The 17749-nt window shown below is 40.5% G+C and overlaps 1 protein-coding gene across 1 annotated transcript in view; it reads left to right on the top strand.

The window, feature by feature from the left end:
- GRIP2 (glutamate receptor interacting protein 2) overlaps positions 1 to 17749 on the top strand; it is a gene marked incomplete at its 5' end in the record, with an annotated part of 583703 nt that overhangs the window by 557789 nt on the left and 8165 nt on the right. The window contains 5 exons of the mRNA XM_081319562.1: positions 641 to 780; positions 4417 to 4593; positions 7016 to 7169; positions 11979 to 12099; positions 15210 to 15446. Coding sequence (XP_081175688.1) covers positions 641 to 780; positions 4417 to 4593; positions 7016 to 7169; positions 11979 to 12099; positions 15210 to 15446 — 829 coding nt within the window. The remainder of the gene's footprint in view (positions 1 to 640; positions 781 to 4416; positions 4594 to 7015; positions 7170 to 11978; positions 12100 to 15209; positions 15447 to 17749) is intronic.

The following is a 17749-nucleotide window of genomic DNA, read 5'->3' as shown; positions in this document are numbered from 1 at the left end:
GCAATCTTCCTTACCTTCTACAGCAGGGGTCTTCAAACTTGGCCCTTTTATGACTTGTGGACTTCAACTCCCAGAATTCCTCAGCCAGCATGCCTGGCTGAGGATTTCTGGGAGTTGAAGTCCACAAGTCATAAAAGAGCCAAGTTTGAAGACCCCTGCTCTACAGTCACAGTAGCCTTTACCCCCATCCCAAGCATCCTAAAACAATTTGCAGCCATTTTAAAAATAAAAAATGGCTGAACCATTATGAGTTCTTGACATTTCATCCAATTCTAGGTTCCTTCTTAAGTTATGACCAAAAAAAAAAATCTTCAGATTAAGATCACTGAACTCTTGTAATAGGATTTTGACCAATTTCATTTCTGATATCAAGTTGCTGGGTCATTCCTTGGTTATTATTTTATTAATATGAATTGTAAGAATATGTACACAGTAGAATTTATCTTCCCAATATAAATCACAGGAGTGATGAATGATGCATGGCTGGAAATCGAAACATAGTTATGGATACTTTTTTTCCCATATTTTTCTTCGGATGTCCGTAGTATTCTTTGTCTTATAATTCATGGTAGATGGAGGGATTTTTAAATGAAATTGCTGTCATGCATCACAGCTGAAGTTTCCTTTCCTTTTTCCTTAGAACTGGAGCCATCCACATAGGAGATCGGATATTAGCTATCAATAATGTCAGCCTTAAAGGGAAGCCCCTGAGCGAAGCCATCCATCTGCTCCAAATGGCTGGAGAGACAGTCACACTAAAAATCAAAAAGCAAACCGAAAGTAATCTTTTAATTTATTTATTTAATTAATTTAAATGAATATTGCTCTGAATTACAGGTATTCCTTGACTTACAAGTGACCCTTTGTTTAGTGACCATTCAAAGTTACAACATCACTGAAAAAACTGACTTATGATTCACTTAACCGTGCTACTAATTTAACAAGTGCAGTGGTTCACTTAACAACTGTGACAAGAGAGGTCGTAAAATAGAAAAAAAACTCACTTAACAAATGTTTCACTTAGAAATAGACATTTTGGGCTCAACTGTGGTCATACGTCAAGGACTACCTGTATGCCTGTCTCATAAGGATGCAGAGAAAAGTTTAGAAAGACGCCTTTTTTTCCCTCTGAACTCTACACTTCCTTTAAAAGAAAGTGTAATGCAATGTTTTCCTCTCACACAAGTTTTCTTATCTTAAATTTATTTAGTTATTCAATTTCTACAGCCGCCCATCTCAGCCAAGTTACTCTAATGTTCTTTAGAAGAGACGTATTGTCATTCCGTGTATTTCGTAACCATAAAGAAAATGCAAATTTTTTTGTTTTGATGAGTGGTAAAAGGCAATTCAGATCAATGAGATAACATTGGTGGAACTGTGCAAAATGCATGTTCAATAGTTCAGTGCACTGCACCTTTTGTTTGCATAGTATTAAAACTGCTGTTCCTCATTGAAGCCTTTAAGAGGGCCACTTATTTAAAAGAAAAAGCAGCTCCTTGGAAGATTTCTTTAAAACAAGGAGGGGGGGAATGCACAGGGTTAGCAGTAATCCACTGATTGAGGTCATCATTATACAGTTGCTTCAGATTCTCATTTTAAGAAGCTGACTAAGTGCTAAGCTATATTATTCACATATAGTGTGCATGTATGCATTTCAATTCTAATGTAAAAAGCCAAAGAAACTGGGTTGTTTTTTTTCTTTTGGTGTAACATTTTCCTCTCTTCTTCAAAACCTAGCAAGCACCCCTGATTTGATTCAGCATTATATTGCCAAAAAGGTTTCTGAGTACAGAGCTGTAGAAAAAGTCAGGTACAGGCCTCCTTCCCTGTCAAATCTGATGCTCAAATATCACATGTCAAATTCTGGAGAGAGTTTCTTTTCTCTGACTTCATAATGCCCCAGCAGTTGGCAAGTGGTTCGCCATTGCATCCTTTCTAGTGCTGAGAGAAAGCCCAAGGTCACCCAGCTAGCTTTGTGCCTAAGGCATGACTAGAACATGTGAGGAGGAGGTGTTGGATTCAGAGGAGTCACAGCTGAATCTGTTCAGAGACGCTAGAAGCAGAAGGCAATCCAGAAGAGCAGACCAGAGAAAATCAATGAGGCAACTCAGTGAAAGGAGGAGAGGGCATTGAGAAGCCACGCCTTGGGACTGATAATAAAAGGGGAAGGTGTGGGTGGTGCTGGTTGCTGAAGGCAACCGTTTGTAGAAATCCAAAGAAAATCCTGTTTGACTCTTGTTTGAGGTTTGAATCATTTATTTTTGTTAAGGAAAATATCCTGCTGCTTTTGTGTTTAAAGGACTTTCTTATTTGGAACTGTAAATAAATTTGGGTTGGGTTTTTCCAGCCTATTGATTTAAACAGAAAAAAGGGGTTGTCCTTGAAGCAAACTGGGACGGTCGTAGGCTGGAACAGAACATGTTCTCTCTCTCTCTCTCCCCCTTTCAGTTTTTATAAAATAGATTTTTTTAAAAAAAACAACAATACAAATTTCAGAAAGAAAGTAAAATAGTGAATAGATAAGGAAGGAATAAAGAAAAGGGGGGGGAAAGAAAAGAAACATTTATTTTAAACATGGTTTCTAGTCTTCGTATCTGCTCTTAATAGAGCAATGGTGGCAAACCTTTTAGAGACCGGGTGCCCAAGCTGCAACCCAAAATCCACTTATGTATCGCCCTGTGCTGAGTGGCCCACTGGGTGGACGTGGTTACAGTGGCCATGGCAGACTGGGTGGGCATGGCCAGCTCAATGTTGCGGGGCCCCTAGTGGCCCGATCCAGGCTCCGGAGGCCTTTTCTAAGCCTCTGGAGCTCGGATCCATGGCCGTGGAGCAATTTTGCGGGGCCCCCAGCAGCCTGATTTGGGCTCCAGAGGGTTGGAAAAGGCCTCCAGAACCCGGATTGGACATGGGGGGGGCACAAAATCACTCTGCAGCCATAGATCTGGGCGGCAGTGGCCTTTTCCAGGCCTCCGGAGCCCAGATCGGGCTGCTGGTTGTCTGCAAAATCACTCTGCAGGCATACCTGGACTTGCGCTGGCAGCTTCCATTCAAAAAAAGCCCTACCTCCACCATCCAGCCCGGATTCACCCAGCTCTTGCAGCTGCTCCCTGACTCCCAGTTCAGAGAGAAAGAGAGCGAGAGTGCTGGTGCACATAAAAGAGGCGGAGGGGAACAGCCCAGGCCTGCCTCCCTCTGGGGTGATGGCACGCATGCCCACAGGGACGGCTCTGCATGGCACCTGTGGCATGCGTGCCATAGGTTCGCCACCACAGCTCTAGAGCATTGGTGAACGGCCCTCCAGAACCCCATTTGCAGCCATGAAATGAACAAGGTCAACACAAAGTCTTGCTGAAGTTTACAGAATTCCATTTCACCTCTTAAAAACTCTCGGACAGCACCTCTTTAAAATCAGGTGTTCTCAAGCAACTTCAGAAGTATCCCAAACTGGAATTTACAGAGCCATTTCAGTAGAGTTACCGTAAGCAACTTCATCCATCCTCATAACAAATTTATATTTGTCTTTTTGCTTGGAAATGGTTCTAAGGTAAAAAAAAATTGTCCAGATGATGTTAACTTAAATTTTCAGAAATACCATCATCAAATGCAAAAATCGTTTACCTAGAAATAGATAGATAGATAGATAGATAGATAGATAGATAGATAGATAGATAGATAGATAGATACAGTAGATAGATAGAGAGAGAGAGAGAGAGAGAGAGAGAGAGAGAGAGAGAGACAGACAGACAGACAGACAGACAGACAGACAGACAGACAGACAACCTTTATTGTCATTTTGTTTTTACTGTGGGCACAATGGCACACATTAAAAATGAAATTTAGTTGCTTGCTCTCAAACTGTACACATACATAACATTCATTTAAACATACTATATACAACATATGTATAGACCTACACCCTTACATATAAGTAACATAAATATTAATCACTGTCCATCTTGAATACATAACGAAAGGAGGAAGCTTTAGAGTTCACAAGGTTAATACTGTATGGAACGAAACTGTGACTGAATCTGGATGTTCTGCTTTGGATACAACGAAGCTTCCTCCCAGAAGGTAACCAGGAAAACAAGTTTCTAGTTGATTTCTCTCAAACTTAATTGTAAAAATGTACTGCCAATCATATTGGCAGCAGACATCTGCATTTTTTTAAACTCTAAAGTGTTGTTTGTGCATTTCTTATCAATTATGGCACACAGGTTGAGGCCAAAAAGTTAAGAAAAAGGGAAAAGCTCTTTGATCTTACTGCAATCCTGTTTCATCTGTGAGATGCAACATTAGGCCCACATCCTGTGAAGCTTATGCACCTTAGTCCATTGTCATAATAGTATACAGTATATAAGACACCCAACAAATTGTCGAATATCACTAATATGTGCATCTTTCTTTGGATTCCAGGGACTTTTCCTCAACAATCTGGGAGTATGAATGAGGTTAGTGACCTTGAGGATGATTTGGCTGATTCTCAGAAAACTAGCAAGCTCTCCGAGGTGTATTCCACCACAATCCCTAGTGTGGATAGTGCTATGGAATCCTGGGATGGTTCGGGTATTGACACAGGCTATGGAAGCCAAGGTAAGTTGACTTTCCTGTTCCTTTGTGTGAATATGTAAGTCAGTGCACACCTTTTATTGTAATTCATTTCTTATATTTGTATCCTACAACTATGTTATGGATTTTTGAGGGTCTTTAAAAAAACAACAATGTGTCTGTAGGACTGGACTGACTATATCCCTGCTGTACTTATCATTGACACTATTATGATGTGGGTCTCTTAAAACCTTAAAAGAAAGATTATCAAAACACCATACAAAATCAGGTGCCTGTATTTCTAACCGATGGTGACCATTTGCCCCAGTAATGTTGGAAAGGAGTATATTAAGCTTATAGGGTTTATACAAGAGTAAGAGCTTATGCTGGTCTCACACAAAATTGCACGTGCAGTAGTGTACACTCTCTTTTATGGCCTTGGCCAATGGGATATATTTCAATAAGTTGCTCAACAAAAGATAATATTTACTTTACAAATGTTCAAATAGAACATTCACTAGAATGCCTTCAAAGGTTAGTCTTCTGTACCTGGCCCTCTCCAGCTTCATTGGGCTACAATTCCCGTAGTTTCCAGCTAGCATGACAACGTCATGGTACATGGGAATGATGGAGGATGGGAGAATGATGAAAACAAGAGACATGTGTTATACATACATAAACATATATTAATACTAGGCATGATGAATACATGACACAATGCATTCTACATTTGGCATGTTCTTTTTTTTGTTTTTGTTTTTTTACAAGAAGATAAGAAATGTTCTCTTTCTCTTTTTTTTTCTATTTGACCAGGTCAGAATAATTTTAGGATATAGAATTCTTTGTTCACTATCGCAATTGGGGATTTAGTGGTGAGGCATGAAAATAACAATATTAAATTCAATCTGGTCTTTCTATTATTACATTTTATAAATTTCTCTTGTTTTCATGGATATGATTGATTCTACAAAGATATACACTTTGTTTATAGACGTTGGTATATGGAATGAACAATGGTTTTGGCAGTCTCCCTATCCTAAATATTGGGAATGCTCTGGATGGCATTCCTCCAGTCATTTCAAGCCAGTTGCCAAAGAAAACTGATCAATGTGATGTGGTTAGGACATGGGATATAGTGATGCCAAACTGAAGGTTAAAAGTTCATTCCCAGCCATAGAATTATTTTTTTGGAAATACTGTTGGAAAAGAATATGAAGCATATTTCGTTGCCTTGAAATCCTGGCAGAAATGAGCAAAGGAGTGGCTAGAGTAATTGCATAAAAAAGGAGCAGAGCTTTGATTGCATAGTGATGGTGACCATCTTGTCTTTTTTTAAGTCTCCTCTCCACAGACCCCTCTGTCAACAACGTTCTAACATTTTTTTCAGGGGGAAATTGGGTAGCATGAGCAAATAAATGGGCAGCACACAGACCAGGGGAAGAAAACGCATGCCTCTGAATGCTCTCAAGTTGTAGCAGAATGAGGAGCCTGCTAGCCAACTCACCTGAAAATGCCATTTTCTGCCTCCTCATCATCTTGCATCGTTCTGCTTTTGTGCTCCCTCTACTTTCCTTCCCTGCTTTTTCATTATCATCTCGAGTCTCTGGTCTCCCACTCATTCAAATCCGCACATTTTTTTCCCCCAGTTTTGGATTCCAATCTTGAGAAAGTTTCCTTGAAACCTTCCCGGTAGTAACAAATCCATTCTTTAGCAATGATAAATACTTAAATAAATCAGTTCACTTAAGTTTTGAACAAACAGGAAATTGTTTGCTTAACTAGCTAGTTATTTCATCCTCTCCCACCCTCCCATCACTTTCTGATCCTTTAGAACAATCTTGGATGAATTACTGAACCGAGGGATGGACATTATTTTAAAGTGGGCATTAATGCTTCCTTCTTTCACTTATTTTCTTGACACTGGGTGACTATCACATGAACTCAGAAAAAGGCACAGCTTTTTTAAGGCCAGTATGATGTAGACCACTCCCCCACCCACCCACAGTCTCAACTAGTACGGCTAGTGGCAAAAGGATCAGATTCCCATCCCGTTATTGAAAGCTTTTAAGGCAATATAAGATTACAGCAAGGTCAACAATTGTAATTGGTACAGGAAGTCGGTTGACTAGCAAAGCAGGATTTTAATCACTTTGAGATTATTGATATTATTACTAGTAGACTCTTCCTCCAGATGCTTCACTGGAGAAAGTCCAGTGTGACTTGGCTGGAACATTTCTTCGCTTTCAAAGCTATCCAGCATATCTAACATTTCTTTAAGAGACAAGAGGAGCTTTTTGTACTGTCCAGATCAGTCCCACACTTCATTCCCAGTTTTGCTGACAAGAAGCAGTTCCATGAATGAAAACACACCAATGTACTTGTCATCCAGTATACACTTCTCAGCAATAGCAACCAAATAATCTCCTTCCTCTTCTTGTTATCTTCCCCGCTTCCCCAAATCCAGTAGGTACCTACTTGCCTCAGGCTATGGGCATTGCGCTTCATCCCCATGAATGGAGATCCAGCAGGCAGCAAAGCAGCACCCCCCCTGGAGACCCCAGGAAGAGCTATCCTTTTACACAGGGCAGTTTCAATGAGGAAGACTGGGAGAAGCCGAGCAGGTATGTCCGGCTCTTTGGGGGAAGGACAGGGGAGAAATGAATGCATATTGCTATCAATTGCAAGAATCAAACATTCAGGCATGCTTGTTTTAAGTATAATTTAAATGATTCACTGCAGTGGAATAGGCTTTAAACGAGCCTCTTTCCCCCCCCCCCCCCAAACTCCAATTCTCATTGTCAATGATTATTAAAGCATTTCAAAGCAGCGGCTTCGCTGACTTAAAAGTTGATAGGAAACATCAGTGAAATGTGTACATGGCATTTGTGCAGGAGGATGAAACATCCTTGTCTTAATCAAACATTAATCATATTTGTGCTTTGCAATGCCCATACATTTCAGGGTGCAGAGTTTCAGAAATGCATGAATTAAGTGAGAAGGAATTAACAATTCAAAATCCAGTAATTCTCATGAAATGATGGAAATTTGCTTCCAAGGGAATGACTGCATTCTACTTTCAAGAACCTCCATATACTATATGCCCTGGAAGACATACACTGTTAGGGCCACCAACAGATTTTTATTAATACATTTGCATACCAGCTGGATTGGCTTTTTTCAAATATACAATGATATGCAAAGTCATTCCCCCCCCCCCCGCCAAAGGTGACATCTAATGATCCCTGTGGGTAAAGCAGTTCAACGATTACTATAAGAAGCTGAATAATGCCTTCCAAATAGGACCTCTATTGTTCATGCCAATCAGAATTTCATCACATTCTTACATTCATGGATTTCTATCAATTTGAATGTTTCTACCTCCACAATATAATAATCAGCAGTACTGTGAATTTATCTTTAAAGTGTTTGGATCTACTTCTAGTTTACTGAAAATGGAATACTGTATATCATACAGAACTAAGCTTGCACTTGTGTTTTGTGAACATAATGGAGATTGCAAGTGGTATAGCAGCAGAAGCATCCTCAGAATCCATTCGTTTTGGCAAAATGATGAAAGCAGCATCCTATCTTCATGATGCAAGCTTGGTTTTTTTCATATGTGCATGCAGTGTAATAATGCATGTCCAAAGGAGACAAATGCTGCTTTTGTCATTTGCCTCCCTCTTGTCTTCACTCCTGTTTGTGTGGAATAACATGCACTTGATGTTCTGAAGTCAACATTTGGCCTCCTTTCAATGTTCCAGTTGCCTTTCTGGCATATTGCTTTGATAATGATACTCTGTTATTCAGTGTTCTACATCTGATCTTGGAGCAGCAAGATTCTAATGGCCAGCTGCAAGGGTGTCCGCCAGGTATGGTTGAAAAAGTCAAGATGGCAGCCACAACAATGGGATTAAGCTCCACCTGGTGTGTTTTTTTTGTGTGTCACACAAGAAAAAAAATGGATGGAGCCTTGATCACATTGTCATGACCCCATCCTTAGCTTTTCTGACCATGTCCTTAGCCCAGTGTGAAAATTAATGCATGGTTATATGTCTAAAGTTATCTATTTCCTGCTTGTTTGTTTGCGTAAGGAAAATGTAATACCCTTAGAACCGAACATGCAAAGCAATTTCCCGGTGCTGAAAGCAAGCTTCTAGTCATCCCTGTCAACTGCAGTGCTATTTACAACAGCAGAGAGACTTCTAGAATCGAGTTTAATCTATGCTACCCAGTTTTATTCTTATCCAATTTTCAAGTTTTCTTGGTTCAATTGCTTGAACCTGCCAAGGAGACAGAATTGGTTTTGTTTGATACCTCAGGCATACTCCATCTGAGAATGGTCTTCAGCCAAGGGGCCTCAAATTGTTTGGATCATAAATCTTTGAGGTGGAATTTTGAAATGCCAACAGTGACTTCCACGGTGGATGGACATGAAAAAAAGGCAGTCTGAGACAAAAGAACTCCATAATTAAGGATTGGAGGGTGATGGGAGGAAGGGATTGAGATGAGGCTGTTACAAGAACAACAGAAGGCAGTGGCATAATTTTTTTAAAAAAAATCTCAGTTCAGCATTCTGTCTATTTGTGTCACAGTTCTTTGTAGTGTTAAACCATTAAAATGATAATCATTCCCTTGGCATGGATTTCCAAAACCATTTCATGACTTTAGTTCATTTGTAATTCCTGTTTTCCCTTTCAAATCTAAGAAGGGACACCTAAACCTGGTGTGGGGTTTCTTGGAGGAAAAATACCATTGCTTGTTGTCTGGTTTTCTGACTTAGAAAACTGACTAAAGCAAAAAATGTTTGTTTAACCTTTCTTTTCCTGGGACCGAAGTCCAGTTCATCTCATGTCAGGGTTGCAAAAAAGATTCTGCTTCCTTTGGCACCATTCCTCCTAAATGTAAGACTATCTTCTTCTTTTTCTTCTTTCTTTCTACTTGAGAGGAAATGGCAGCCTCTTAACTCTTAGAAAGAAGAGAGTAAAATGTAAAATGTTGCAATACAATTTGGGAATAGCTGGATCTTCCTTCTTTCTCAAAGGAAAAAACCTCTGCCACTTAATTTTCAGTCCTCAAGAATTAAGTCTGGTTCTGTTTGTTTGCCCTGTTTCAGCTGTATATTTTGCTACATTACAGTGTAACTGAATCTGAGAGGAATTACTGTAGCTCTTTTACATATTGGGAGTAGCATTGTCCCCAACAGAACAGAGTATCTTAAAACACATTTTAGCCTAACCGTGGGGCTGTTTGCCCTTGGTACCATGTTCCCCCGAAAATAAGGCCGGGTCTTATCATTATAATTATTTTGCCTCCAAAAGAGGCATCAGGTCTTATTTTGGGGGGATTTCTTACTCACCTTAGGTACTGACAGCCAGTCCACTTCTTCTGGGGCCGAAGGAGCACTTTTTTATTTATTTATTTATTTTAATTCCATTTATATCCCGCCCTTCTCCGAAGACTCAGGGCGGCTTACAAGCTTAGCAGCTGCATTCCAGCCTGCATTTTGCAGTCAGGCCTTTGCGGAAGGCCTCTGCAGCCGAGGACCGAGCTATGGATTCAATCCATAGCTCAGTCCTCTGCTGCAGAGGTCTTGCAGAACCGAGCTATGGATTGAATCCATAGCTCGGTTCTCGGCTGCACAGGCCTTCTGGAAATGCAGGCCTGGCTGCAGAAGACACCGCAGAAGAAGTGGGCTGGCGAGGAGAGGCCTGGCTACAAGGTAAGTGGGTATGGGGTACGTGGGGTAGATCCACCCCCCCACCCCCATCCTAGCTAGATTTTTAGGTGTGTGCCTTGCCCCCAAACTAGGGCTTATTTTTGGGGTAGGATTTATATTAGGCCCACCCCCATAAATCAAGCTAGGGCTTATTTTCGGAGTAGCTTACTTTCACGAAAACACGGCAGTTCTTAGCCCTTCTTGGTTATTCTATATCCTAGTTGGGTCTTCCCCATTTATTTATTTATTTAAGCTGCCTCCTTCACCCTGGTGTCAACTGGTTTTGTGAACTACAGCTCCCAGAATTGCCCAACCACCCATTGAGCATGATGGCTAGGAATTTTGGGAGCTGCAGCCCAAACACCAGTGAGAATGCACATGGGAAAGTTACATCAGATGATTGGACTGGGGTTGCTGATTTAGCCAGCGCTTTTTTTGTAAAAGAAAATGGTGCCGGAACTCACACATGTTATACAACCCACCTTGCCTATCCTACAAGGTTCCATCCAAAAAAGGTGCTGGAACTCCGTTCTGAGCGTTCAATGAGAAAAAAAGCCCTGGATTTAGCCATCGTTTTTGAAGAGGGATGGCTAACAATAAGCATAACTCTTTCTGCTCTACCAGAATATGCTTTTCACCATAGTTTTGAGTTGTAAACTGTTGGAAATAAAAATCCTGAACAATGAAGGTAAGAAATGAAACCTATGTTGTTTTTGATACACTGGCTTGGCTCAGTCTTCTGTATGAAGTCGTGCTAATTACAGGTAGTCCTCGACTTACAATAAGTTCATTTAGTGACCGTATGAAGTCTGAGCGGCACTGGAAAAAGTGACATGACCATTTTTCACACCTATGACATTGCAGCATCCCCACGATCATGTGAAGAAAATTGAAACGTTTTGGCAACTGGCTCACATTTACGAGGGTTGCATTGTCCCAGGTCGCGTGATCCCTTTTTTTTGCGATCTTCTGAAAAGCAAAGTCAGTGGGGAAACCAGATTCACTTAACAGCCCCGTGACTACCTAAACAACTTCAGTGATTCGGTGTGGCAAGAGAGGTCGTAAAATGGGGCAAACTTCACTTAACAGCTGTCTCATTTAGGAACAGAAACTTTGGGCTCAGTTGTGGTTGTACCTGTATTTTAATTGCTTGCCTAATCAAGGGAAAAATCATTTCTATATACATCTTTTTTACATTATATGCTCCCCTCGAAACCTGATGTATTTACCATTTTCTCACCATGTCCGTTACCCTCTGTGTTTTTTCTCTCTTTTCTCAGGTGTTCTGTGTCTCAGATCTGAATTTTGTCCCATCCGCCTTTGTACTAACAGTCTCTGAGGCTCCTGGTTTACCCATCATGCATCTTTTTTTTTCTTTTACTTCTCTATTTCACCAAAAAACAAACAAACACACACACGTCTTCCTAAACCTACAATCTTCCTACAGGCACTTCTTAATTTACCCTCTTGAACTTGACATTGCTACGCCAGTTTAATTCTTCCTTTTGAAGGACTTTTGCCCTGTTAGTGAAAGTGCATGGAGGTTCTGTGTTTGGACTCTTTCTTGCCTGAAAAATTCATGTTGTTTGCTTTTGTATATGAAGACTCTGCCAAGTCTCTGCTTTTACTGGCGAGCCACTTGCTGTAGCCTTGAAGCTTCCCTCCTGCTCCAGAAGAGTGCTGACAATCTTTGGTTCCTACGTTACAACAGATATCCCATCCGACAAAATGGCCTTGAGATGCCACATGAGGATAATTTTTGGCGCGTTTTTGGAGAAGCTTTGGAGGACTTGGAAACATGCGGCCAATCTGAACTTTTGAGGGAGATTGAGGTAATGACTGTTCGAAAGCGGGCATGCCTAGCAGCACTGCTGTGCCTACCGCGTTTTCCCCTTTGTGCTTGTGCGTGTGTCTCAACCCATGGTGTAGAGAGCAGAGAGCACAGCTAGGGACAACAACTTGGTTTATCTTTACAGGTACAGTAGTCCTCAATTTACAACAGTTCACTTAGTGACCATTCAAAATTACAGCAGCACTGGAAAAAAGTGACTTCCCCAGGGTCACATGATCAAAATTCAGGCGCTTGGCGACTGACTCATATTTATGATGGTTGCAGTGTCCCAGGGTCACATGATCACCTTCTGCGACCTTCTGACAAGCAAAGTCAATGGGGAAGCCAGATTCATTTACAACTGTGTTACTAACGTAACAATTGCAGAGATTCACTTGATAACTATGGCAAGCCAGGTTGTAAAATGGGGCAAAATTCACTTAGCAACAGAAATTTTGGGGTTCAATTCTGGTCATAAGTCGAGGACTCCCTGTACTCTGCATAGTGGCCCAAACAATTAGTGTTTCCCTTCAAATTAAGGTCTCGCGTAACTTGTAGGGTACGCTTGGTTTCTGAGTGCAAAGTAGTCCTTCTCACACTTTCTGTCATCACGGACCAACTAAATGGATGTTCAGGAAATGCAGGGACCAGCCAGTTAAACCATCACTCCTTCCCAATGTTTTTTGGCTTGAAGAACATGGGAGTTGTTGGAGTATGACACCTTTCTAACTAAATGAAATAATGATTATGGGTGCCTTGTGGGTGTCTTTGGGTACGTATTCCCATCCCCTCTATTTTTAAGGGTTTTCTTAAAGCTAAATTTTATCAAACAAAACACAACAACAACAACAACCTCCCTCCAAGTGTTGATTTGCCCACTGATTTACTTTATGTTTACTTTATTACTTGCCATATAATAACAGGACACAGAAGAAAAGGGGCAAATGCCCTCCAGCCCAATAAAATGGCCGTATGGGATGATCATCACTGCATTTTCTATTTATACATTTGGTTTTGGCTTGCTTGTGTGAGATCACAGTTATATTTAACTCAAGGTGGACTTAACATTTGTAATGGCTCTGAAGATTCATTCGCATTGTCAGTTTCCTGTATTTTAGTACTCACGATGCTATATTTATGATCATTCAAACACTTCAGTGAACCGGTTTTCAAAAGCATTCCTTTTTTGCAAATGACTAACTGCAATCCACCATGATAAGTGACAAGAACAAAAAAAACCCTACAAACATTTTAAAAAATGTTTGTGTAAACTAGAAAGAGCAGACACCATCACTAATCTATCACTTTGTAAAAAGCAGGCAGATTGGCAATATTGCAGTTTCCTACCCTTCTTTTAAGTGATACCATTTCAAGGACTCCATGTAAAGTGCCCCATAGGGTGTCTGCCACCGATCTGTGAGCGCCACAGAGAGAAATCTCTTAATGGAAATTGAGAAGGGTTGCCCTGGAGACTTTCATGGCATCCAAGGAGCTGGCAATAGCAGAGAATTCCAGGAGACTATGCTAAGCATTCTTTCTTTCCACATCAAGATATAGGGACAGTTGCATCTAGGGACCAATGCCACAAAGTTTAGGGCACAACAGTAGATATGAAATGCAAGAAATAAGCAACAAAAATATTTGGTTTATTTCTGCAGTTTTAATAATCATTTCCCACTTGCTCCCTCATGCACAGAAACATACATACCATCCCATAGCAAGACTGGCCAGACTTTGATGTGAAGTCAAGGAAGATAGTGTAGCAGCCGGTAGACAGGCTGGATCAGAAATCTTGTGGTGAACTCCTTGACTCCATTCTCCTTGTTGTTATTTCCTTCAGTATTTCATACATTATTCATAAGCATTGTCTCTGAGTACATGCTTCCTTTTTTCAATTGAATTTGCAGTTCAGTTATTTTTGGACGTGTATGCATCTAAACTACTTCCTGTTACTCGTTGGCCTTAGAATAACTGGTTTTCTGTTATTGCTAAGCAGTTCTTGTCTTCCTCACAGTGACACAGAGTTCACTATGACTTTCCTTTGATTCTATAATAATAATAATAGAATAATAATTGAAAAATTATTCAATAATAATTGAAAAACTTTGCAAAATACATCAAGAAATTGCAGCTTCCTGCAATAACTCCAGCAAAACTACAAAAACCTGCGCTACTCGGAACATCTTACATTTTAAGGAGATATCTGGAGGATACCTAGGATGCTGGCAGCAACCCATGTCAACCATTAGTGCCAGTCAATTTGAGTGTTCAGTTGACTGAGTTTCATGTTTTATGAATAAAAGTTTTATAATAATAATAATAATAGAATGTGGGTAAGACTTAGGCAACAAGCAGACTGCTGGCCAGTTGACTGGAGCTGATTACAGGGGAAGCTGGAGATCAGAGCACCAGGTGGACTCACCAGAGGTCCACAAATCACACATTGAGGACCACAGATATAAAGAAAGCAATAAACTTACAGACAGGTTTTAGAACACTATGCTCTCCAAAATTCAGAATAACCTTTTATAAGGCTGTAGTCGAGCTGCTTGACATGCCTTTCATAACATTGCCCAGGTAAAATCTGGGTTTGCTATCCTTTTTCTTAAACTTAACTTAAAAGATGACTCGTGATTTCTTTGGAACAATCAAATTCCTTCTAAGGACAAGGGCAGCTACTTTGCATTCAAGGCGACATGACGTGGAACACTGCAACACGGTGTCTCTTCACATACTGTGACACACATTGGGCTGTGTGTCCCAGTGGACATTTAACATAGTCACAGAAGCCAGTGGATACATGACAAAGCTGACACAGAAATTGCCATTCAGTAGCAAATACATCGGAAGTGTCTTACAATGTCTCAGAATGTCCTTGTTTGCCAGTGTTTTCTTAGCTCTCTTTTGAAGGAGAGAATGCTAGGTATATGTAAAAGTTGGCAAAATATGAGATTACCTTAGGAGAGATCTGGATATTTGTTGGAGAAAGGCAGAATTTAATATCTGCAGTGCTGGAGATTTTCATTTCATATCAACCTATGAATTCTGAAGTCTTCCTTTATGGCTGATCCCATTCTATTGTTTTTCTTTGTTTGCTTTTGTTTCCTATAGGCATCCATCATGGCTGGCAGTGTACATAATCTGAGCCTTGATGGGGGCAAATTGCCCAGGAACTCTGTGAACCAGTCAGGACTGAGCCCAGCAAGGAAAAGCAACCCCAAGAGCTCAGGTGAAGTGCAGAGCAACAACAATGTGACCCCTACTAAGAATGACAAGGATTTGGAGATAAAGACGATAAAGGATGAGATTCAAGAAATCATGTCTCCGACTCCTCTTGAGCTGCATAAGGTGTGTGTCTTGCACATGTGCATGCTGAATAGTGGTTTCATAGTAACTTTGGCATCTGTGGGATAATCTCTCATGACCCTTGTATTTTATTTTATTTTTTTTTAAAAAAAAATTAAAGAAAATACAGTGGTTGCTTCCCTGACTGCTTCACGGTGTTTGAGGACCAAATACCCGTGTTTACCCCAAAATAAGAATGGGTCTTATTTTATTTTATTTATTTTTTGCCTCCAAAAGAGTCACAAGGTCTTACTTTTGGGGGATGTCTTACTCCCCTCCGGCACTGGCAGCCCCACCCAGCCGGCTCACTTCTTCTTGGGCTGAAGGAGCAGCTTCATGGTGCAGCTGCATTCCAGCCTGCATTTTGCAGTCAAGCTTTTCCGGAAGGCCTCTGCAGACAAGTACCGAGCTATGGATTCAGTCCATAGCTCAGTCCTCAGATGCAAATCTCTTGCAGAACCGAGCTATGGATTGAATCCATAGCTCGATTCTTGGCTCCAGTGTCCTTCTTGGAATGGCCTCTGATGGCGAAATGCAGGCCTGGCTGCAGAAGATGCCTCAGAAGAAGTGGGCCGGCGAGGAGAGGCCTAGCTGTAAAGCTAAGTGGGTATGAGGAGCGTGGGGCAGACCCACATACCCCACCACCACCCTAGCTTGATTTTTAGGTGTGTGCCCCACCCCAAAACTAGGGTTATTTTTGGGGTAGGGTTTATATTAGGCCCACTCCCCAAAATCAAGCTATGGCTTATTTTCAGGGTAGGCCTTACTTTCAGGAAAACAGGGTAGTAGGAAGTGGAGTATTCCATTGAACCCATAGCATCAAGTATCTCTCCTGTGAGGATTCAGCTTTTCCTCCCAATTCCTTAGAACAATGCTGACTTAGATAACAGCTCAATGAGACGTGCTAAGGTTAGCCCCTTCATCTCCAGAGAAGCTGTATAAAACCATGGAAAGTCACTATTGACCAGGTAAAAAGCAGTCTCCAATGACAAGAGAAGCAGCTTTTATGTGCCACTAGTATTAGAAGAATGGAGTTCCCCACATGCCTGGCTTAAGAAGAGAATTACCATATTTTTCATAATTGTCCAAATAGCATTTTATTGGTGGCAGCCAGAGACTGGGTGAGGACGTCTGTACTGGACCCACAATGATGTTTTCCTTTTCTTGTGTTTATCATTCTGAAAAACTGGAGGCTCAAAATACAAATTCTGTGGTTATCAGAGATATCTAATGACACGTAAACCATTAACCTCTTGCATGGGAATATTTACTCTGGCGCCGGCCTTTCCCACAAGACTTTTGGTTACTGGAACTACTTCAAGATTTAGTTAAAAATCAAGCGCTTTATTTACATAGTCAAGGGTTCATTTGAGAGCAAGCTGAGGCAACCTGGATGATTCCTATTTGCTTTTTTATTTTACTTGTTAAAACTAAAACTAGCCATGCTTGTGGTCTCTTATTATTATGGACAGTTATTAGAAAGCAATCCTAATTCCCCCATCTTTGCTTTTATTTTACTACCTCAATGAATATGTCTCAGTGGGCCTTCTAAGATGTGAAATCTGCTTTATACTGTCTTTACAGACCTCTTAGTTCTCCAATTGTTTTTCACAGGGGTAAAAACCCAGCAGAAGCCATGATTTGTATTGAGAAATTAAGAAATTCAATAAAATATGGGTGGTTTTATTTACAGTAAATGTGGAGGCTAATCCTGGCATTTTGTTTAGGTTCAAGTTAAAACGGTAGCTAGTCCTTAAGTCAAAGCTTCTTGCTCAGCTCAAGGCATCCACAACAAGAAGCTAATCAATCTCCACTTATAAACATTCAATGAATAAGAGGCTACTGGATATTTAATTCTACCATCAAATTGTTACTATTTTTAGCAAGTTTTTCCCCTAATATTCTGTTAGAAATTATCTTCCTATAGCTTGGATCCATTATCCAAGTCTCAACTAGGTATGTCCTTCATTCAGATATTTAAATAATACTATCATATCCCTCCTCATGGGCTAAACATTCCCAATTCCTTCATTCTTTCTTCAAAGTATGTTATTTTTAGCCCACTGATGATCTTCATTGTCCTTCTATAAACTACCAGTTTCTCTGAGTCCTTAAATGCTGTGCCCAGGAGAAGACATTGTTGGAGGTGAGATTGGATTAAAGGAGGATAAAGTGGAGCAATTCTCGCAATTTGGAAATTGAATTTCTATAACGTTTAAAATTGAATTTCTCTTTTTGTCAGCTACATTACACTGCTGCTATTTGTTCCATTTTCAATCAACCATTATTCCAGTATTTTTATGTGC

This window comes from Vipera berus (assembly GCF_964194415.1).
Source record: "Vipera berus genome assembly, chromosome: 2".
Lineage (NCBI taxonomy): Eukaryota > Metazoa > Chordata > Lepidosauria > Squamata > Viperidae > Vipera > Vipera berus.
This window is presented reverse-complemented; position numbering and strand designations above follow the sequence as displayed.